At 39.1% G+C, this 22,897-nt stretch overlaps 1 protein-coding gene across 5 annotated transcripts in view; it reads right to left on the bottom strand.

Moving 5' to 3' along the window:
• Nucleotides 1-3,060: 3,060 nt before the first annotated feature.
• Nucleotides 3,061-22,897, bottom strand: part of slf2 (SMC5/6 complex localization factor 2) — an 83,274-nt gene continuing 63,437 nt past the window's right edge. For all 5 annotated transcript variants that reach the window (XM_078565137.1, XM_078565139.1, XM_078565138.1 and 2 more), the window contains 11 exons: nucleotides 21,079-21,166; nucleotides 19,625-19,766; nucleotides 19,228-19,339; nucleotides 18,526-18,702; nucleotides 16,679-16,776; nucleotides 13,800-13,887; nucleotides 12,184-12,312; nucleotides 9,670-9,747; nucleotides 8,738-8,824; nucleotides 7,440-7,508; nucleotides 3,061-5,613 (listed from right to left, as the gene is read on the bottom strand). In XM_078565137.1, coding sequence (XP_078421263.1) covers nucleotides 5,476-5,613; nucleotides 7,440-7,508; nucleotides 8,738-8,824; nucleotides 9,670-9,747; nucleotides 12,184-12,312; nucleotides 13,800-13,887; nucleotides 16,679-16,776; nucleotides 18,526-18,702; nucleotides 19,228-19,339; nucleotides 19,625-19,766; nucleotides 21,079-21,166 — 1,206 coding nt within the window. In that variant the 3' untranslated portion in view covers nucleotides 3,061-5,475. The remainder of the gene's footprint in view (nucleotides 5,614-7,439; nucleotides 7,509-8,737; nucleotides 8,825-9,669; nucleotides 9,748-12,183; nucleotides 12,313-13,799; nucleotides 13,888-16,678; nucleotides 16,777-18,525; nucleotides 18,703-19,227; nucleotides 19,340-19,624; nucleotides 19,767-21,078; nucleotides 21,167-22,897) is intronic.

Raw genomic sequence — 22,897 nt, 5'->3', positions numbered from 1 at the left:
CAGCTGCAGTACCCAGATGATTTGCCAGCAACACCAATGCTGGTCTGGTCAACTTTGTCAAGAACAAATTGTGAAACCTTCGGGCCCATAACAATCCCAGAGTCTGTACTGTATACAATCCAATGCAGATTTTAAAAAGCAACATGAGGAATGCAAAACCAAGATACAAACTTTTAACCAAGGACATGAAACACTGTACAGACTGCGCAAAATGAAAAAGATCTTTTGCAGTGATTGAAGGAAAGCAAGTTGACCAGTAGTAAAAGAAACTCATTTGCAAGAGAATTTGGACTCTTAAGAATTCACGCAAGCAGGATTTAAAATATTCGTTTGGCTGTTATGTTGCCAATACGAGATGTTTTAATGGATAACAGGGAAGGGGAGAGAATGTTACTTGTAGGATGAAATAAGTTAGCTGTTAAAATGATTACATTGTAATGTGTTGGATTTTGGTGGTGTTATGGAAGAAATTATGTTTTTTTTTTATTTTTCAGGTGGAGATCTTATGAAGCTGGGCTTTAAAAGGTGGTTATGTTTTAAAATGACCCCTTGAACTTAAGGTGAAACAGAACATTGTGAAAAGGGGATGGGCTGAGTTCAAACAAAGCACCTCCACTTGGAGACAGGCCCATGTGATCTGGTCACCATGGGGGAAACTCAAACAGAAACCAATTGAAATATCAAGTGACAGTTTTCATACCTTTACACAATTCTGCAGAAAAAGGGACAGTTGCTTTTATGAGAGCGAGCAAGAGCGAGAGAGCAGATACTGCTGGAGAAACAGGAGGACTGTGCTGTGTTAACAATCAAGCAGGATGCTTATACGAGGTTATTCTCTATAAGAAAGGGGAGAGAATCAATAGGGCTCTTGGAGATTTAAGAAACAAGGAGTCACTGAAGTTGGCCTCACTGGTGAAAATCAGATCTGGAAGACTCAGGCTGAGTGCAAAGATTTCAATGGACACAAAATTTTGACCTAGCGCAACAGGAAACGAGTAGGTTGGAGAGCTGGGAGTTACTTTGGAACTATTCCTGTAATGCTACACATCTACCAGGAGTATGGTGCACAACAAAAGGGGTTGTAAGACCTATCTTGATTGCAATAGAATTTTCTGCAGGTAAAGCTATGGAGGTGTACTCATCTCTTTCAGGCAGTCTTGTGACTATGATGCAGTGAAAATTGCTGTTCTGTAGGCCTATGAGTTAATGCCAGATCTATGTTGATTTCAGGTTGTTTGTTACAGTAAAAGTATGAAAATGAGAGTAATTTCCATTGGTCATTTGGCAAATTCATTTGCTTTAAGTTATTGTTCTCTGCAGGGAACATGGCACACTCATTTCATCCCTTTCAATTACTGTGCGTTTTTGAACTTCCATTGCTCTGCATTTGGACCTAGTGATGTCATTGTGGAATTCAATGTTTTCCTTATCCGATGTATGCTGCTTGATAAACCTTTGTTCTGTTGGATTGCTTCATGGTATATTGTGATATATTGGATATTCAGTTCACACAGTCGTTGAATTCTCTCACGCGGTCTGTACAGTAATCTAGTATTTACTCATTTCATGTGACAGCTACATTACAAGACGTTCCCACAACCATCACTCTTGTAGAAGGCACCAGCACAGAGAATTTGTAATAATTGAATAATTATTATTAATCACTAACCCCATGCCTCGACTGACTGAATGCTGAATGGGAGCACTCACCAGGCCTAAGATTCGCAGAGACAATGTACGCTGACAACAGCTCAATCCACTTTGCTGGTATTTATCCAGCTGCTCAAATATTTATTCTTCAACTGTTATGAATAAAACAATCAACCATTTTATGTATCGGTTCAGGGTGGAGAAATCTCAAGAGTTCTGTGATCGCCTGGATTCATGAATTACAAAATTTAGCCAAGATCATCTCAGATTTTCAGACCCAGCAGCAATTTCTGCTGAAAGATGGAGACGGGGTTAGATTTTACACCAAGAAAACTTTAAAATGGTCAATTCAGCCTTTGCTCCATTAGAAGATAATAGTCACCCTTAATGGGGCCAGCATACTTACTGGCAATGTTGGGGGCATTTTGTTGCTAGGCATTACAGTAATGAGGTCATAAAAGTGACATTTCTATTCGTTGCCCAAGTATTTTGACATCAGTAGCTATTTCACAAGTTGGCATTGCAGGTGTTCAAATAACAGCTCTATCCAGAAGATCAGTAAGCTCAGTCCATTGTCTGTTAATTAGAACTTCCTGGAGAAAAATACTGGGAGGTATTAAATGGAAAAATACAGATTAATAAACAAGTTCAAACAGAGGTTATAACTATTGGGAAATATTGAGCAGGCCAGGGACCTTTTCTCTAGAAGGTTGAGGGTAAAATAGTACATTTTAAAATGATCAAAATTTAGCCAAGATCATCTCAGATTTTCAGACCCAGCAACAATTACTGCTGAAAGATGGAGATGGGGTTAGATTTTACACCAAGAAAACTTTAAAATGGTCAATTCAGCCTTGTAATTCATGAATCCAGGCAATCACTGAACTCTTGAGATTTGATAGAGGAGACATTTCCACTTGTTGGGGTGGGGGTTGGTGGTGGGTGAAAAAAGACCAAAACCTGCACCTGTAAATGGGACTCGCATTAATGGGCTTCAACTCCATTTCCCCACTCACTCCCCATATCCCTCAATTCCCAGAGACATCAAAAATATGTCTATCTCCGCCTTAAATGTATTGGGAGCATCCACAACCCTCTGGGGAAGAGAATTCCAAAGACTCAGAGCCCTTCGAGTGAAGCAATTTCTCATCTCAGTCCTAAAATGATCGGCCCCTTATCCTGAGACTTTGTCCCCATGTTTTAGACTCCCCGACCAGCAGAAACAATCTCTCAGTGTCTACCCTATAAGCATGGATATGTATCAGCGTGGACCTGTTGGGCCAAATGGCTTGTTTTCGTGCTGTAGATTCTATGTAAATACACCCATAAGAATGTGAAATGAGACAAGTGTTTAGACACAGCAAGATGCAGAGGAATAACTTCTTTTAAAACAGTACAAAAACACAAATATTGTAATAGTACAGAAAATTTATTTTGCCAAAATAACGTGAAAATTGTTTTGTGTATAAAGGACTCATTTAAAAAAAATAAAAAATGCAAATTTTCTGCATCACACAATTGCCTTAAAGCAGAAAAAAATTCAAGTCTTTTACACATTTCTTAAGCCTAAAGTGCAGGGTGGCAGAATTACAAAAGGAAGTGCCCTGAGGACAAACGCTCTGATCAAATGCTCAGTTCTGTCCTGAGGTAGATTAAGTAGCAGTAGAAAACTTAATCGTGTTCTTTGGTTACTGTGAAATACTAGATCACAAAAGCACTCATTTGGACCAATGGGTATTTCAACATTTTGGGAAAGTTAGTTTTCTCCTCATCTTAACAGTGCACCAAAGGCAATGCTAGATTCACTTAATTAATCAACAATATTTTATTTCAAAGAAATATCCTAAAATGTGGGACTACAGAAATATTGAATTTGGAATAATAAATTATATGCAAAATTAGAGACGAGTTTAAAGCCAAACATTTAAGACATTCTCATTATCTCTCAATGGAAATATTTTGCCAAGTTTTCTCCATGGCAGGTAGAGGTAACAAGGCCTGGCAAGACTAGTTCAATCTACAGAGCTACATACCTCTTGATGGACAACCAATGAAATGCCTTCAGATCACAATTACAGCTCCTTGTCTCAGGAAGCAGAACAAAAGTGTGTTTTTTAAAAAAAAAACATTTCTCAAAAGGTTCCCCAGTACTAGGCTGCAGCAAAGAGACCTGACAGACAAAAGTACAACAGGCCTCCAATAAGTTGGCAAGGACACATGCCAAATTGGCCTTTGTTTACACACCTTTCCTCTTTAATTGTAAGGCAGAAACCAGGTTGGCCTGGCCAAAACTGGGAACCCAGTCACATGGAGATGTTAAACAGCAATCCACCTCCCACAACCATGTGCACTGGCATACCACTAACCTGTAAGTTCAACAATGTCAGACCAAAGTAGGGATTGGTGTCAGTAGCTCAGAAGCGCCTGGACCAAAGCTTCAGGAAAAGCATTCTTCATAATGTGAAAACTGAGATTTCATTAGGTAGCATATCCCATTTGTACAAATTTCGTAGCTGACAGGAGCACTTGTGACCAACCATCATGTCCACTCATGTTCAGATACGGTAGGCAGACAGACAAAGTCAGTCCACTGAGATGGTTCAATTTTTAAAAGTCGATCTAAGAAAACAATCACACCTTTTTACTTTAGTATTAAAAGCACAAGCTGTGGCAGTTTGTTCCAGTTGAAAGTTTTTCAATGCTTAGGAGAAGCAAACTCTGCCACCCTGCACCAGTTGGAGAGAAAACAAGGACAAATACACAGGTAGTGAATAATCCAGCACTTTCTACAAAACAAAACCAAGCATATAATACTCTCCTTCAACAGTCACACAGTCTTATGGAATTGTCCCAGGACCAGGTTTTTTTTTTGTTTGCAGCCCCTAAAAAGATGGGAGGCAGCAATAAATTTACAACTTATACATAAATTAAGAGTTAAGTAACAGAATTAAAGACAGGAACACAGTCAAGGTTCACGTGGCACATATTAACTACACAAGACTTTTGCTTCCTGTTTGAGACATCTGAACCACTTTAGGTGCATTAATGGCATTTGATTAGTTTCACATGCCTTTTATTCTATACACATAGAAATTAGGGCTGGGATTGGTTGTCATCTTACTGCATTGCTAGTGCAAATAGACAAATCCATTGGAAATGAGGTCTAGAGGAAGCGAAAAAAAAAAGATAAAGAATCTTAACATCACATGAACATTTTAAAGTGTATGAAATATGAGAAGTGGGGCACAGATTCTTGCAAACTCAATTAGCACAGTCTCGAGTCTGCACGCTATAGAGAATCGCAGCATCAGTATGCAATAAATGTGCAGCTTGTCATTTGTTGTTTTCTTCCTTAGTGATTTGAGAATTCATTGCATCTCCCACATGAAACAGTCCATTAATTTGATTTTCAAATGGCATAAAGTTAAACAAAAAAAAGCTGACATTTTCAAGTAGAACATTTTGAAGGTTCAATTATTACAATACCCAAGTACAATAAAAATGAGAACATTACAAAAGGAGGCAAACTTTTATGTACAGCAATAAAATTGACATTACAAAACACTGCAAACATGGCTGCAATTATATAAATAAACTCGATCTCTAACATTATTACAAAATATTTTTTGATAAATCTTTTGATACAGCTAAAATATCAAAAACGTTAACTGCTATAACAAATTCGAATAGTAGTTATGCTAAACAATGTGTAGGTCCCTGTCTAAGAACAAAAACCAGAACACGAACTGATCAAGGTCTAAACTCTTTTTTTTATATAACAGGATTGCAACTTCCTAACTTAAAAAAGAATCTATATTTGTTGCTCTAAGCAATGTCCAAATCTTTACCATTATCATTAACTTCTTGAACCATGTAGTGTTCTGACTCCTCTTCAAACACAGAGGACTGACTAAGGTGATTCCGATCTTCAGACATAGGTTCCCAATAGTCATGAAGTTTTCCCTAAAATAAAATTACAGAACATCTGAGAGAAAGTACACCTTTTCTTAAATAGTAGTTTATCCAGCATTAACCTAAAAAAAAAACCTTTCCAATGTGTTTCAGGGGCACAGCAAAAAAAATAGACTCCAAACCAAAGAAAGAGGTCTCAAGGGCAGTGGCCAAGAGGTGGCCTTTAAGGAGGGTCTTAAAAAAGGAAGAGAGGACAGTGTAGACTTTTGGAAAGGAAAGTCCGAAGAGTGGGACCCGGGCAGTTGACAGCACACCCACCAGCAAAAGAGCAAAAAAGTAGTAGTGAGGCACAAAAGATTAGAGATGGAGGAAAAGAGTTTGGGTGTTCGTAGGGCTGGGGAGGTTACAGAGATAAGGAGAGATGAGGTCATAGGCCAAAGTAAACAGAAAACAGCCATTATAAATGTTATGGGGCTGGGAACAAAACAGATCAGCAAGGAGCTGGTGTGGAGTAGAACATGGGAAGCATTGTTCTGGATGACCAGGCTTATGGAGTTTGGAGACAGGAAGCCATATGGCATGATACTGCAGCAATCAAGTCTGGAGGTGACAAAAAGCATGACGAAGGTTTTTTAGTGACAGCCTCGGTGAGGTGGCAGCAGAGGCAAGTTATGTCACAGAGGCAGAAATAGTCTTTGTGATGGAGACAGTAGGGGTTTGGAAGCTCAGCTGAGGTTAAAGCAGGACATATGTTTAGAGTGGTTGGGAGCAACAATGAATCAGAGGGGATACAATTTTTGACAGGAGCGCCAACACATTGGCTTTGCTCTTTCCAGTGTTTAGGTGGAGCAAATTATGACTCATCCAAGACTGACATTGGACAAACAGTTATGACAGTGCAGATGTGATGGAAGATTGAGAGGTGGTGGTGGGCAGGTAAAGGTGCACATGAAAAAGTTAACTTCACGTCTACGAGGGAACATGAGGAAGATAAGGGCACCAAGATGGATCCTTGGGGACTCCAGAAGTGAGGGTTCTGCTAGTGATGGGAGGGTGGGGTGAAAATAATAAACCATTACTGGAAATACTCTGGATGCGACAGAATAGGTAAGGGTGGAGGCAAGACTGGTCCTGAGATGGACGAGGAGGAAGCAGTAGAAAAGACTTCACAAGTTAAGAAAACAGATGTGCACACATATGCACAGCATCAGAACCCCATCTTATCCCTCAATTATTTCTATTCCTCTTCCAAGGATCCAACTTCTCTCAAGTGTATACCTTAGGTACCAATTGCCCTTGGGAGCCCAAGTGTTGGACTGCGAATGCCCTTAGGCATTTCACCAAACTGATGCTGTTCTCAGTCAGCTTCCAAACCCATGTAGTTTTTCAGCAGGTCTTAGTGCTTCCGATTGCAGTACACTCACACCAGCTTACTTTTCTTCTCGCTCACTCAAGGGTGTTAAGGTCAATAATCACAATCCCGCCACCCCACCGTTGGAAGCAATCAGCTATCTAGGCAGCTCAGGAATTGAACATGGAACCTTTTGCTCAATATGCACGAACTCCTTTCACCAAACTGTGGCATCAGCTTCCGAAAATGTTGCATCTCTTTAATCTTCAATGCAATTAAATGAAATTTGAAGAAGCCAGTGACAAGGTGGTAACTGGTAACTTGCAGCTTTCTGGGATGCTGAACACCCCGCCTCTAATATATTTAAAATTTACATGCACAAACCCTGTGCATTCTTCAATTTTAATTAGTCCTGCTGCCCACAAATCCTCAGATCAAGGAAGAAAACTCCTAATCTCGATCAACTTCATTCTATAATCCCCCTCGAGTTGCATTATCACAGCAAGTTTACCGTGTGTCATATTACCTGAAGAGGCCGCGAGCGCTGTAACAACTCTTGCCATTTTGCATGAGTTCTCGCTTCTAAATCTTTCACCTACACAAAAAAGTTGATGTTAGTTAGATATCAATATGCTTTTAATTCCCACCACTGCCCATGAGTACATGGGTACAAGTCACAACTCTATTAAAATGACAAATTAAGAGCTGAAATATAGACTAGTACCTAATTAAGTGTCTGCTGATTACTTTAAAAACAATTTTGTTGGAATGCTACGTGCACTGGCTGAGAAGTCTCATAGGTGAACGCAGCCCTTCTAATGTCACTCGATTACTGGTCACTAAAGGCTGAAATAAAAGCAGCCAGCGTTTGATTTTCTTTTTCCTTTTATTGAGCGTAAGTGCCTAGCAACACCCTTTGTTTAAAGATCAGCTGCGTTTAGAAACATAATTTAGCGCTCGTGATCAGTTCAACTTTTAGCACACCAATTTGCTGCCTGTTGATAGTTACACAATGAGATCAAGTAGTCTTCCCACTAGGGAGCAGGATGGAAATTGGAATACACAGGTAAAATAGGTGCAATATAAGCCACCCTTTAAAATAAAAAGCTTGCATTTGTATAATACCTTGAACAGTAAAATATCCCAAGAGCATTAACAAAATTTGACCTCTGCATACTTAGGCTACCATGCAGGGATTCTGTCCCCACCCTTCAAGGCTCAACCAAATATTAATCTTTGCTTGACATAAACCTCTGGTAAGAGAGCTACCTAAGGCTGATGTCCAGCCCAAGTCACACATTGTACACTGAATTCCCAGCATGCAGGTTATAAAGCAACCTTGTGAGAGAACAATTCAACTAAACTGCCTGCTTAAATTCTTATGAGGTCTCGCCCTTTTCCCCCAAACATGGCTTTAATGTTTGAATTATGGCAACATAGAAAATAGGAGGAGTAAGCCATTTGATGCTTCAAGCCTGCTCCGCCATTCATCATGATCATGGTCGATCATCCAACTCAATAGCTGCTCCCACTTTCTCCCCATATCCTTTGATCCCTTTCACCCCAAGAGCCACATCTAACTCCTTCTTGAAAACATGTTTTGGCCTCAACTACTTTGTGGTAGCAAATTCCACAGGCTCACCACTCTCTGGGTGAAGAAATTTCTCATCTCAGCAAGTTTTGTACTTCAGAGCAGACAGTCCCTAAAGAAGCATCAAATTGAATAGAGCATACAGAAATTTTGCTCCTTGCAACATAAAAAAGGTACTTAAATTTCAGTGAGTTACAGCTACAAGTCAACTTAACAAGTTTTTAATTGAGTACCTTGCTTCGGTAAAGTAGTTTGGGGTCCTCTCTTATGTCACATTTGACATATTTTTCTATTTCAGCACAGAGCTGTATAAGATGACTCTGAAAGAAAAGCGCTCACATGAACAAGTACTATAAAAAGTAAAAGTAATAACGAAACATCATGTTGACATAGACACGTGGCAGAAGTATAACTTCCCCTCTGACTCATTTGGTAATAAAAACAAAAGATTTGCATTTATACAGCACCTTTCACTACCTTGGGACACCCAAAGTGCTTTACAGCTAATGAAGTGCTTCTGAAGTGTAGCCACGCTTATAATGTAAGAGCCAAGAGCAATTAGTTGCCCACGTCCCATGAATAAATAGAGAAAACAATTTGTACACAGCAAGGCCCACAAACAGTAAGGTGATAATGACCAGGTAATCTGGTTTTAGCAATGCTGATGAATTGCAACAACTGCCCTTGTTAAGTGTGGACAGTGTGATTAGTGCCAACTATACATTGAACTCTGCCACTGCAACTTATTCTGCATGGATATTTTCAATTGTTACAAATTAAGGTACAGTTGTAACAGACACAAACAAGTGTCTAAATCTCTAGCTGTTCTAATGCAATTCTGCAAAAGATTAGCAAACTGGTCCTATCTGTTATAGATGGCAGATTCTGGTATGCACAATGCTTCTTAACCATGTCCAACTTTTTTCTATTTTTTTTTTAAAAACAGTATAAAATTACATTGGCTCATTCTGCTAATCTACAAAAAATCCGCTAGCCAAAAAAAAAAACTGGCACTCAAGTGGACTGTAACTTTAGAATTTGGTTGTATTTGCAACAACTCTCATCTCGAAACTCAACTGTGAAAACCAGGCCAATCCTTTCAACTTTAGGACACAATATAATCCCACTCACTTCCCAATTAAAAGAAAAACAAATAGAAACTTACCCGCTGACTGGAAGGAATATGTTCTATGTGCACCACTTCATTTGCTAGGACTAGAAGACTGTAGCACAGATAGTAGGCCTAATAAATTAAATTAAAACACCATTAAACAATTCTTGCAAATTAGTATCCATTACCTCTCATAGATTTTTAAAAGTAGTTTTCCAATTGATCCCCATTGGAAAATCTAGCACTAACCCAAAATCTTTTTTTCAGGTAGGGTGAGGGGATTTTGTGCTCAAGGTACTCAAGAGTTTGAGATCAAACAGCTCCAAGTAATTAGCAGGAACGCAAGTTGGGTGCAGAGCACTTGTGCCTCTATTTTGCTCGATGTGTTTTATCCCCAATTCCACAGGGCACTACTGTATTAGCATGACATTTTCATTTCCCCAACGGGAAGAGCCCGAATGCCAACTGAGTGATAAATTAGGGAAGCCTTATCCATGTTCGAGCCAACTGGGAATAGAATTCAGGGTAGGCAAACTCATTCCACATGGGACCAATGCAGTCAGCAGAGACTTCCAATCCCATCAGTTTGAGATATGTCAGATCCCAGGAATCATGAGAGCAGACGGCTCATCGACTAAACTACCCGGTCCCATTGAACTTTTACTATTTTCATGTGATGTCATAGTGCAGCCACAGTGATAGTGCCCAACTTGCTGCTGGGGGCTTCAAAAAAAGAATTTCTTCAAAAAGTGAAATTTAAAACCCCACAAAAAATGTTTCACAATAAACGCTCTTTTCAAAACGTACAGCTAAGACACACTGGAGTTCCACTGCTGCAATAAGGACACAGTTGAGTCACTCTAAATGAATGAATTAAGGCATACTGAGAGGCCTTCCTTATCTAGAGCCACTGTGTGATGTGTGAATAATGTGTATTCCCCCTCAAATTTCAGGAGGATTCTTTAACATGGTAATAAATTCCAGCCTCTTCAAAGTCAAGATCTGACAGAATTTCAAATCTCTGCAGGTCATTCATAATTGGCTTCAGTGCACAGCAAAACAAAGCTCATCCAAAATTCTGCAGTGCTGACTAAGATGGTGGGAATTTTCATGCAAGAAAACAGCCTAGTTTTCAACTAAAAGTCAGATGCAACTTTTTCACAGAGAAGTGCCAGAATGCATTTAAAAAGTATATAATTTTGCACTTAAGTAAAATATATCAACTTAGGAGGAACATATAAATGTGTTGTTTGACTAAGCAGAATAATTAGTGCTCACATTCATATTCAATGTTTTGATGGTTTCCAATATGCCCTTTTTAAATGGAAGCCCCAGTGAATAAGAAATTCTCAGGGCAGGATTTTTAGGTCAGCATGCAGTCGTGATCGGTGGGCCTGGGTACAGCCACCCGCGAACAGCCCCCGTCCCCGATTTCACACTGACTAGCCAGCTGACAGCCAGCCAGACAGCGTGCGTGAAGCGCTGCCGGGGTGGGGACAGGAGGAGAGCGGGAGCAGACGTAAATATGGACGTGGGGTGAGCGCTGAATGAAAGCTCCCTGGAGGCAGAGAGCTGAAGGCTTCAAATAATTAAATAAAGGTTTTAAAATCTGGAAAAAAACAGTCCACCTATCAGAATCAGTCACCTGAACATATACACAGTGAAAATTCTACCCATTCGTTTTTATTTTATTTAATTTAATAACGGAAACCTCATCCCGCCCTTGGACAAGATTTCATCAAAAATGCAAAGTCCGCCTGGCAGATTCATAAGGTTGGGCGAAGCACAAAAAAAAAATCGGGGATAATTGAAACCTTAACAACTTTAATTGCCGGCGGGCATGCTTCTGACACTAGCGCACGGCCACCGACCAAAATATCACACGAGCGCAAGATGATGTTGGGGCACTCGCCCGATGTCATCATGCACAATTTCGCATCTGATTGGGTCCGGCGCACGCCCGCACACTGACCTAAAAATTCTGCCCTTGGTTACAGATAGTTAAAATTTCCCCTAAATGAGCAAGTTGCAGTAAGAGGTCACTGACGATCTATGTACTGCCTCTAAAGTAAAAGTTACGGAAAAAAATTGTATGCAATGAAGCATTTCCACAAGACAGTTAAGTTTGTAAATTATCAAATTTCAGTCCTGAAGAAGTATCTTGGAACTGAAATGTTAACTTTGTTTTTCTCTCCCTCCATGGATGCTGCCAGGCCCACTAAGCATCAGCATTTTGATTTCAAGCATCCACAGTATTTTGCACTTGAAGCATATAAGAGAAGCACACTCAACATACAGTAGACTCAATATAACAGACATTTGAACAAGTTTACCAAGTCTAAGTTCTTACAGTATTGTAACACTGCAACACTGTAGTGTATTTGCTGATAAATTAGGGCACTTAATCCACCTGAAGGCATGTTGCACAAAAATATATGCACAGTTTTCAAATATTTATCATATTCTAGTAATTGACCCATGTTACCAAAGTCCTCCCAGTCCCAAAGTCCTCACTGAAGTTCTACTGTAAAACTCAGTGAACCTGTTGAAAAGAAATTGAAGCAATACCTGCTGATCAAGCTCTGTAAGTACAGCTTCCTTTCGCTTTCCCTGCTGTTTGGATTTACTCGTTTCTTCAATAGTTTTTAACAAAGAGGATGGTTTCATCATGTACAAGAACCGACACAAATTAGAGATCTGGAGACAGGAAAATAAACACATATGATACTGCTTAGAATGTCATTTTATGATTTTATTGTAGGCTTCATTCACATAAAAAAAAAGTTATATTTTGTTCAGTGCACAGATTTAAACTAGTATAGACACGATCAGGAAATTCTCCACAGAAAGTGACCTATACAGGGAGTGGACACCTCCCACTGTAGGAAAATTTAGGTAAAAACTCCAGAATCACTTTAGAAACAATGGATGCTATGACATATGGCGCGGGGAACAAAGTTTTTTTTTAATGAACAGATGAGCTAGGGTGTACAGCACGGTTTTCCTAACATGCAATCTTATGGATCAGAGCTGTTCTTTTTACATGTGCCATTTTAATTTACGTTTCCATATGTCCACTGCAAGGCCCTTCACATCATTAAACTATGCTACAGGGGGCCTTGACGTACCTGTTCTGCAACCATGTGCAAAAGCACTTTCAGCATCCATCCTGAAAATATTAGCATTCAATGCGCACCTAAGCTTATAGAATCAGAATTCTGAAGTACAGACAGCTAGCTGACTAACTGAATCTGTGCTGAGTTCTTAAAAGCCAGCCATCATCTCTCAGTGCACTTTTAAAAAGAATATTGGAAACATTTAAAATACCATTATGGGTTCCGCTTCCACCATTGGTTCCAATAAAGCACTCCATTACCTAACAGCCTCTGCATAACAACATTGTCTTCAACTCACCCATTGCCCTTATTAAATTTATGTCTCTAGTTACTAACTTAGCGACTAATGGAAATAATTTTCCCTATTCTCTCTTATTAGAGATGTTCACAATTTTGAATGTTCTATCAACTTCTTCTCATCCTTTTTTGCTCCATTAGAGTGCCAGTTTCTCTACTCTAGTTTCTCCAAACGAAAGCCACCCCCACCCAACCATCCACAAACCTGGTATCACATAGGTAAATCCCTCCAGAATCTTCCAGACTGCCAAGAAATCCTTCCAAAAGTAAGGTACTCATAAATACAAAATACAGCATTATATTGCAGCCGAACCAATGATTTGTAAAGGTTTCTCACGAGCTTTCTGCATTTATATTTTATGACAGTATTCATAAACCTTTGGTTGCAATCCTTTTATGTGCTTTTGTTAAAAAAAAAACAGCTGTATCAACTTTTCACTTTTAATTATTTATCTATCTGAATCCTCAAGCCTCGTTGCTCCTCCACTTTTCAAGGTATCTGTACGTGTTTCTCATTCTTCCTCCCAAAGTTATCAACTCATTTAAGTTTCATACATCTTGCTTCACAATCCCTTTTTCTTCTGCTCCTTAGTCTTCCTCACAATTTAGTCCCTGTTTTATGACCCATTTTAGCACTCAAAAAAATCTTTAAAAAGTGATAAACTTCATACAATTGTAAATGTTACATGGATCTAAGTGGTTAATTTGAAGCACATACTGTACTTCTAGCGACATCTATGTATTGTTGACGAAATGAAGTTTGTCTCTTGCCTTCAAATCTGGATCCTTTGGTACATATATGCATCCTTTGTCTAGAAGTTTTGAAATTATCACCAGGCTAAGATGCCTTCTTAGTTGCCTAGAAAAATATAATTAGCCCATTAAATTACAAATCACTACAATTTTGAGAATTCTGATCCTGTACACCACCCTTTTTTCCAATTCTATCATTTTTATTGAGTGAATAAATGAGTGCAACAAAGGCTCGCCTGTTGGTCCCAGGATGGCTGGGCTGTCCTAGGAAGAGAGATTGGGGAACCTGGGCCTGTATTCTCTAAAGTTGCGAAGAATGAGAGGTGATCACATCACAAAATACTTAAAAGTGATAGACAGGGCAGATGCAGGTAACATGTTTCCCCTGGTTGGAGTCTAGAACCAGGGAACAGGACTTTCAAAATAAGGGGGAAACTACTTAGGATAGCGAGTAGGAGAAATTTTTTTACTCAGAGGGTTGTGAATCTTTGGAATTCTCTACCCCAGAGAGCTGTGGAAGTTCAGTCATCGACTATGCTTAAAGCAGAGATTGACAGATTTCTGCACAGCAACGATATAAAAGGATGTGGGGTTAGTGTGGGGGAAAAAGGCATTGAAGTGGATGATCAGCCATGATCGTACTGAATGCTCAATGGGCTGAATGGCCTACTCCTGCTCCTGTCATGAAACTAACATTTTTTCATTATATTATTGTGGTTTATTGCCAAGAAGATTTATGGGTTTGAGTGCAGATGGTTCTGTCTGTGTGATTTAATTGAATTAGAGTCAGATAAGCTGCAAGCTTGAAAATATCAAAAGTTGTTAGGGGTAAAAGGCATTTGAGATGAGTAAACATGGATGAGGGGTTAGCATGTAGAATGTGAAGGAAATTTGCATTTTTAGATAAGTAAAGGGGTTGTTTAGGTTTCAAAGGGATGATAGGATGTGTACAACTAACAAGATAAGTAAGGCCTAGCAGTATGTTTATTTTTCCCCAAAAGTACTGACCATATTGGCAACATGTAAGATTTTTATGTTATGATGAGAAAAGTACATTTCCTAGGACATATAGAACAATGAAATTTACAGATTAAAGAGAGAAAACAAAGAGGGATGGAAGACTATGTAGAAGTGTGGCCATGTAAAATCCTGAAAGGTACAGTGACACAGACTTGGGGGAAGCCTTTAGCCACTTTTACAGAAGTCTGCTGTGTCCAGTAACTAAAGTTGTGTTAAAAAACCTTTGGGATTCCACTGTTGAATGGGTGCTGTGGTAAACTTGCTGGATTGCCTATAAAATTTAAAATCTATTTTGGATTGTTGCCTTAAAGAGGGTGTGTAGTCGGGGATTAGGTTAATTAGGAATTTTGGGGTTTGTTATAGTATTAAGTAACTGCAATCTTATGAATGTGCTTGAAATCTTTTCTGTTAATGTTTTAAATTAATTCTTAAAATCTCAGTGTTAGCGAACTCATTATTTCTGAATTCAATGCACAAATCTTCTCGTAATAAATACAAATTGCAAAACTGTTGTGATAGTTTGGCCAAGTTTCCCTTGTGGATTTGGCTCACCTGGCACAGATCACCTGCCAAGTCATAACACTCCTACGTACTACCTGGGCTGCAGCAGTTGAAGCAACAGTTCAAGGTGGCAGCTCCCCACCATTCTCTCAAGATTAATTAGATCAATAAATGTAGGCCTTGCTGGTGCTGCCCATATCCCAAGAATGAATTCAAAAAAGCAAAGACACAAACATGCACATATGGCAGTAGCGTTGCATGGGACCAGTGTGGTGTCAGTACTCGCTGTTGACAGAACAAAACAGGTTTTCTTCCTTCTATTAGTTTAGAATTGCAAACAAAGCTGCTTTTATGAAAGAAACAGTAGTTTGACAGGGCAGGAGAGAACAGAAAAAATGATGAGTTAGACAAGAAAAGACAAGTAAGAGTTACAGCATTAGCAACAAAACTGTCATTTCCTCTTTACACCAACTTACTGCTTGCACCAACTTCGTGCAAGTTCACGCCATATTTGTAAGTGACAAAACCACATTAAGATGCATTTCACAGTAATGACTATAAATTATACTTCCAGCTCAAAGCCCCAATATAACTTAAAAGGACAGGTTAAAGATAGTCTTGGAGCAGAATGTGCATTTTAGCAACTCCAATTTAGACCCAGTAATTTAAGCCAAATAGAAATACGCCTTGGCCAAGGAAAATAGGCCTGCACATTATACTTCACCTTCAAGATAAAACATTTGCGATATTTATGAAACATCCATTTTACTACAAGAAAAAAAAAAATCAGCATAGGAGAATTTGTTAAAGACATCGAGCTGCCGAAAACCAATTATTAAAAAAAAATGCTCATTTCTATAGCCCCTTTATCGATCACGTTGGCCTAAGGAGGAAGCAATCCAGAGATCTGTGGGAACATCATCTATCCAACACACTCACTACCACCCATGCCTTTTGCTACAATTCACCAGAAGGCAAAGAGTGGAGAAAAATATTGAAACCCTTAAAATATTGAGTTTAGAGACTTTAAGATTATGAAACCAAGGTGGGTAATTGAAACTAAAATGCAGATCAAGCCACAATCTAATTGAACGGTGGCCAAACAGGGTCAAGGGGCACAATGGGATATTCCACCCCTAACTTTTGTGGCAAGCGTATGCCACAGAAATTTTGGGAGAATACTGTCCACTTTTCTGAAAACCAGTCAAATAACACAACAGACGTGGATCTAGGGTCTGACCAGTTCCCTGGTTGCTTTCTCCTGGGGTCTAATGTGCTGAGGAGACAGCAGGCTCTTGTTCTCATTAAGAAACACTACCAATTATGACGATCCTAAAACAGAACAAACACTGTCCATGTGCAGCACCATGCATTACCTTCCTCGTGTAGAGAAATCTGGCAGCTGCTGAACCAGGTACAAAAGATTATGATGATGTTCTGATAAGTCACTTAGAATCATGCAGAGCTCGAACATCTGTTTAAAATCAAGACAGCTTGTCAAAACCACATGCAAATAAACTCATCAGCACAGAAACAGGAGTCATTTTGTTTTACAACAAACATCTAGCACTCTGGCAAACATAACCTAACCCAAGCAAAAAGAATTATTCCCCATCATCTTTCATAACTCTAATTTCTTCCAAGATAACTAGATGAAGCAGGATTTTGTAACAAATTAGAAAAATATTTACTTGCAAACCCATGCTAAACAACTTAGAGCTTACACTTTTACACAGAATGCTTTCCAGGCAGTAACTATGAAGTAGCAGCTTTGAAGTGTTAGTTTATCTATACGCCTTCATAAGGTTTCCTGTTTCTTGACAGTTCCTGGTACATATGTTGTTCAGTCGATAAAGTAGATTACATAGGGGTGGTATGATGCAGTCTCAAGGTTTTTTGATTATTGTGATGACAAAAGGATTAACTGTTGTGACATAGACACAAGTTTATTGCATTATAATTTATACTTGATGGCTTAGAAGTATATAGTTAAGCGACCTACATTGGAATTAAGTAATTTTTTTAACATACTGAAATTTAGTAGAAATTTACCACTGACCCAAAGAGAATGTGTTCGATCATTTTGGGGATCTTTGTTCATTTACAAAGCAGTAGAGCATCGTAGAACTTTGTGATGGTATCCAACCAGCATAATATACATAAAACATGATCAGAGTTCAGCACTGCCTTCTGTAAAGCTGCACTAATCCTTTTTCAACTAGTTCAGGAGAAGTGCACCACTATAGACTGCATTTTTCAGAACTGGCACAGGTCAAGCTTACCCACAGAAAAATATTATCCAGTCACGATGTTACAGAATTTTTTGCTGCCAAAAACGGTTTTAGGAAGTTAAATTTTATGCACTCGTCCCATCAAGCTGCTCCTCACCATATTTTTTCCTCTTCCCCTCCCTCCCAATTGCGGATTTCTTAATCATGTAATGCAATTCTCCATTAACTGTGTATAATGAACAAGTGATATTTCCCTTTTTAAAATGTGTATGCAAAAATTGCATACGCCGTCACCTCCTTGATCAAAATAATATTAGGAACTTGAATGACCACAGCTTTTTAAAAATAAGCAACATATCAGTCTCCAAGTTGCTCTCCAGCACTACAGTGTACATTTCAACCAATGGATGGGCAGATTAATCTGGTCTTGCGCAAGACATAAAATTTTGTTATGTGCTGATAAATGCAATTAAGGAAGACATTATGCACTGCAGGGATCAGGCAACACATGTATTAACAGGTGTGTGATCTGAACTAATGCCTGAAAACTAATAAGATGAAAGTCTAATCTCTTCAGGTTAAACTGAATGTTGCTTTTCTCTCTCTCTCTGAAAGCTGGAAGAATCCTACTCAAAATAGTGCTGGAGCATCAATAATTCAGTTCCCAGTACGTCGGGATCCACATCACAAACTTAATTAATTAACACCAACTAGGAAGTGACACGGTACCATTGTTGCTTGATTAAACAGAACACAAAAAAAAACACATGGGAATAGGGGATGTCTTCCTAAGGTTATAACTGAGAAAAACCTTATTCTCAGACAGAATTTACTCTGCACACGACACCATACCTGACCCAGGAGTGTCTAGATATGATGCACCCAAGTAGAACAATATTTCTTTATTCTAGTCATTTTTATATAATAAAATAAAACTTATTTTCATGCATATCTGTTAAATCACACTCATCTTTCACTAAAGCCATTCTTACCTTTGTGCTCCACTGCCTGACATTGTTAAGAAGATTGTCCAGCAAACACTGAAAATCTTTCAAAGGAGTTAGCTGCAGCTCTCGTTCAAGGCTGATTCTGCCCAACAAACTTATCAGCAACACTAATTCTTTGTCAGAATACGCTTCAGGGCAAATGGAAGTACAGAGCAGTAGAAACTAATAGAATTTAAAAAAAAAACAGGCATGTTACTCCAGAGAACAGCAAGCTCAACAAAGCATGAAAGATTTTAAACTGCCAGAAGACATTTCCTCGATTTGAACTTCCCTATTAGACCCTCTGCAAGCAAATTAGCCATGATTAAACACTGAACAACAGATCCCTAACTTGTGATCCTGCTCTCCTTAGATTATGGTTTCACCTGAAGCCTGTTTGTGGCCAGAGACTAATTTGAAGGCATTTTCATAAGTTTTTTGCTGCAGTCTTTGCATATCCCTACTTTAGTACAAGTCCAGCTTGTTTTTGCTTAAAATCTCAAAAAATTACATAGTTAATTCACCTACCATTTCCCCAGTGGGGAAGAACACAAGATAGCAATCATCCATTAAGGAACATTAAAAAAACAAGTGGGAAAATAATTTTACCGTAATGCAAAAGGAAATGGATCTAATTAGTGCCAATGAATTGGAGTACACTTTAATACACATAGGCTGTTAACTTAATGGACATGGAGTCAGATTTACCTTAACCACATTCTTTATGCCAAATTCTGGCAGAGAGCTGAAGATGGGATCTCTCTGAGAAGTTGGCACATCATCCTTTGGATAATTTTCTTTATTATTTTGCAGGCCAGACCTAGAAACAAATATAATTTTAAAGCTTAATCAGTGTTACAGGTACCACCAGCCTAACAATTTTTAAACAATGAAAACTTAACACTGCATAAAGTTTAGTTTCTTGTGATTTTTCTACTACAGATGAGCAATTAGATTGCAGCAAGGGTATATCAGGAAATCTCACCACCTTCAGGCGAGATGGGGAGAAAACAGGACAGATTTAGAGAGACAACAGGGCTTCTAAAAAACAAAAAACTTTGGAAACAAACAACAGCTCAAATTGCAACAGAATTTATTAACTCACAATATATCCTCTTCAGTGAAGTCTGGCTGAAGGTGCTTCAATGGAAACAAAGTGCCAAACTGTGCTCCTAGGTTGAGAAAGACTGCAACTATGTCCTTGAGACTTGGAGTCCAAACCCTGAACTCACTGGTGCCACCCTTAACTAACAGAAATTAGGAAAACACTGTTAGATGCCATTTGTTGCCTTGTCATTTGCAAGCTAAGACACAAGCCAGGATACAAGTTTTAGAAAAAGTACTGTGGTATGTGGTTCATCATCATACACCAAGAAAAGTGTGTTTCAGCTACAGATCCAAACAATATTTTAGCTTCAAGAATCAGAGCCTTCAATGCTTTTGCACAATTGCTGCCATGGTAACGCAGGCTTCAGCAGTTAGGAAGAGGAGATTACGTGGCTCCTTGAGCCTGCTCTGCCATTTTCTTACCCATGGCAACTCCTTCATGCTCACCAATCCCTTAATTCCATCCCTTTTAAAACTCCATAACTGATCCACTTGCAGCCTCTGGGGCAATGCATTCTAAATACAAAGTATAACTCATTATGCCACACAATGAATTTCTTGGATCAAATTTGTTCTCAATTCCTCTGCTAGAGATATTTCCCTTTCAGTTGATTTCATTATATTTTCTGTACAGACCTACTGTGGAAAAAAAACCCTTGTAATCATTCCAAGTACCCGAACATCCCTGACCTTAAATATTGGATCTTTCCCACCATCTCAATTAACCTTGTTCCACAAAAAATTCAAGTAGTCAATATAATGGACTGCGGAAGGTAAACAGTCCAACTGAAACTCAAATCAGAATTAATCGTTTCGATTAATTGCAAAACAAAGAACGATTGCGATGGTGTAAAAAGTGTATTTTTGTGGGAAGCTGGATTTTGAAGCCCTAACATTTGGTTACAGGCTTTTACAGTCCTCTTGCTCACTCTCCAATACGATCTTTCGTCTGGTATGAAGAAAGCATTGGGGTGGAGGGTGGCAGGGAATGGAAACTAATGCATTCACCATCGCATGGTGACTTCTGGTTAGACAAATAGTTCAGGTTAATACAAGTCACTTAGAGGGTCACAGGACAGGAGGCAGCCAGCCATAGGGCCCTTGGTGTTAATGCCCATTCGAGTTATCGAGACGAATCGCAAAACCTTTTCCATTACTATTTCTAATATTTACCCAGCCTTCTTTTAAATTGAAACCAGGAGTATAAATAAAGGCAAATTTATTATATTTGGTCTTACAGAGTCCCAGCAGAGAGTAAAGCCAGTACAAAGGTGTAACTCAGTTATCATACACACAGGAACTATGGATTCACTGCAATCTGCAACATTTACCCTATCATTCCTACCCTCCCCACAAAGATAGCAATGCTGTGTTTTTTTTTGACTGACAAGGCATGAAGTAACTACAATTTTTGTATGGACTTTAATTTTCCAAATAGTGTTGCATACTAACCTATTCTATTGGCAGCATTAGTGCAGATGTCCCAAAGTGCTTTGAAAATGTGCATTGAAGCAATGTAATCTGAATGAATAGTCATCATCTGCAAAACAAAGAAGTTTCCACCTGTGTTATTAACAAGGCAGACCTGTACATTGCCAAATCTTACATCGGCTCAAGGGAATTGTTGTGGCATGTGAATTAATTGCTCGACTAGCAGCTTTATCACTCTGTCTGGTGCTTTTTAATTTAAAAATTGAACAACAAATCGTTTTAAAATGACAACTTGCATTGACATAGAACCTTTTAAGTAGAAAAAATACCCAAAGGCGCTCCAGAACCCTAAACAGGTAAAAGAGGGTGGCCTAGTCAGAAAGTATGATCTAAGAGATAAGTTTTAAGAAGAATGCTAAAGGAGGAAGGGGAGCTGGAGAGAGGGGTGAAGTTAAGGAATAAGAGCTTAGGGCCAATCTAGCTGAAGGTTGGGGTAAAGGGAGGCGGGCATGATGCAAACTGCCAAACTCAAAGTAACTGGGATTATAAGGCTACAGCGGGTTATCAGGATTGGGAGGGCTGAGGCCATGAAGAGTCTTAAACACGAGGGTGAGAATTTTAAATTGAAAGCATTGGTGGAATGTAAGGCAACATTTGTACCTACTTGCTGCATGTAGCATACATAAGAGACTGCACTGCAAAGAACTACACAAAAACAAGCTCCTCCTCTTCAAGTGTAGAAATACATTAATGGACTGCATCTCAACAAATCTAACTATATCATAATGCTTCAAAAACAGCAAATACAAAAAAAACTCAGACAATCTCAAATCAATTTATACAGATCAGATTAATAAATTCCTACATTCTCATTCACAAAGACCCTTACCCTAACTCAATTAGTCCAATGTTCTCCTTGTTGGCCTCCCATTCTCCAACCACTATAAACTTCCAACTTGTCCAAAATTCTGCTTTTATCCCAAATCAGGGCAAATGCTAACAACAACTTGTATTTATACAGCACTTTAAACCTAACACAAGGCATGATAAAACAAAATTTGACAGAGTCTGATAAGGAGACGTGAGGGCAGATGACCAAAAGTTAGGTAAAAAGTTATGTTTTAAGGACTGTCTTAAAAGAGGAAAGTGATGCAGAGAGGCAGAGGGGTATAAGGGAGGGTATTCAGGAGCAGTGAAAGGCACGGCCATCAACGGTGGAACAATTGTTTAAAAAGGGATCAAAAGAAATGCCAAACAATAATAGGCCAGTCAGTCTTACATCGGTGGTGAGCCAATTAGTAGAATCAATCCTGTGAGATAGGATTAACTGTCATGTGGAAAGGCATGAACTAGTCAGGGACGGTCAGTATGGATTTGTTAAAGGAAGGTCTTGCCTCACAAATTTGATTGAATTTTTTGAAGAAGTGACAAGAAGGGTGGACGAAGGTAGTGCAGTGGATGTTGTGTACATGGATTTTAGCAAGGCATTTGACAAGGTCCCACATGGCAGATTGGTCAGGGAAGTAAAAGCCCATGGGATTCAGGGTAGTGTGGCAAACTGGATAAAAGGTTGGCTTTGTAACAGGAAACATAGGGTAATGGTCGATGGATGCCCTTGCGAATGGAAAGTTGTCTCAAGTGGTGCTCCACAGGGCTCGGTGTTGGGACCCTTGCTGTTTGTGTTATATATTAACGATTTGGACGTGAACGTGGGGGGCACAATTGGGGAATTTGCAGATGACACAAAGATTGGTCGAGTAGTGGATAGTGTAGAGGATAGCCATAATCTCCAAAATGATATAGATGGGCTGGTGGAGTGGGCAGTAAAGTGGCAGATGGA

Source organism: Cetorhinus maximus, chromosome 20 (assembly GCF_964194155.1).
Source record: "Cetorhinus maximus chromosome 20, sCetMax3.hap1.1, whole genome shotgun sequence".
Classification (NCBI taxonomy): Eukaryota; Metazoa; Chordata; class Chondrichthyes; order Lamniformes; family Cetorhinidae; genus Cetorhinus; species Cetorhinus maximus.
This window is presented reverse-complemented; position numbering and strand designations above follow the sequence as displayed.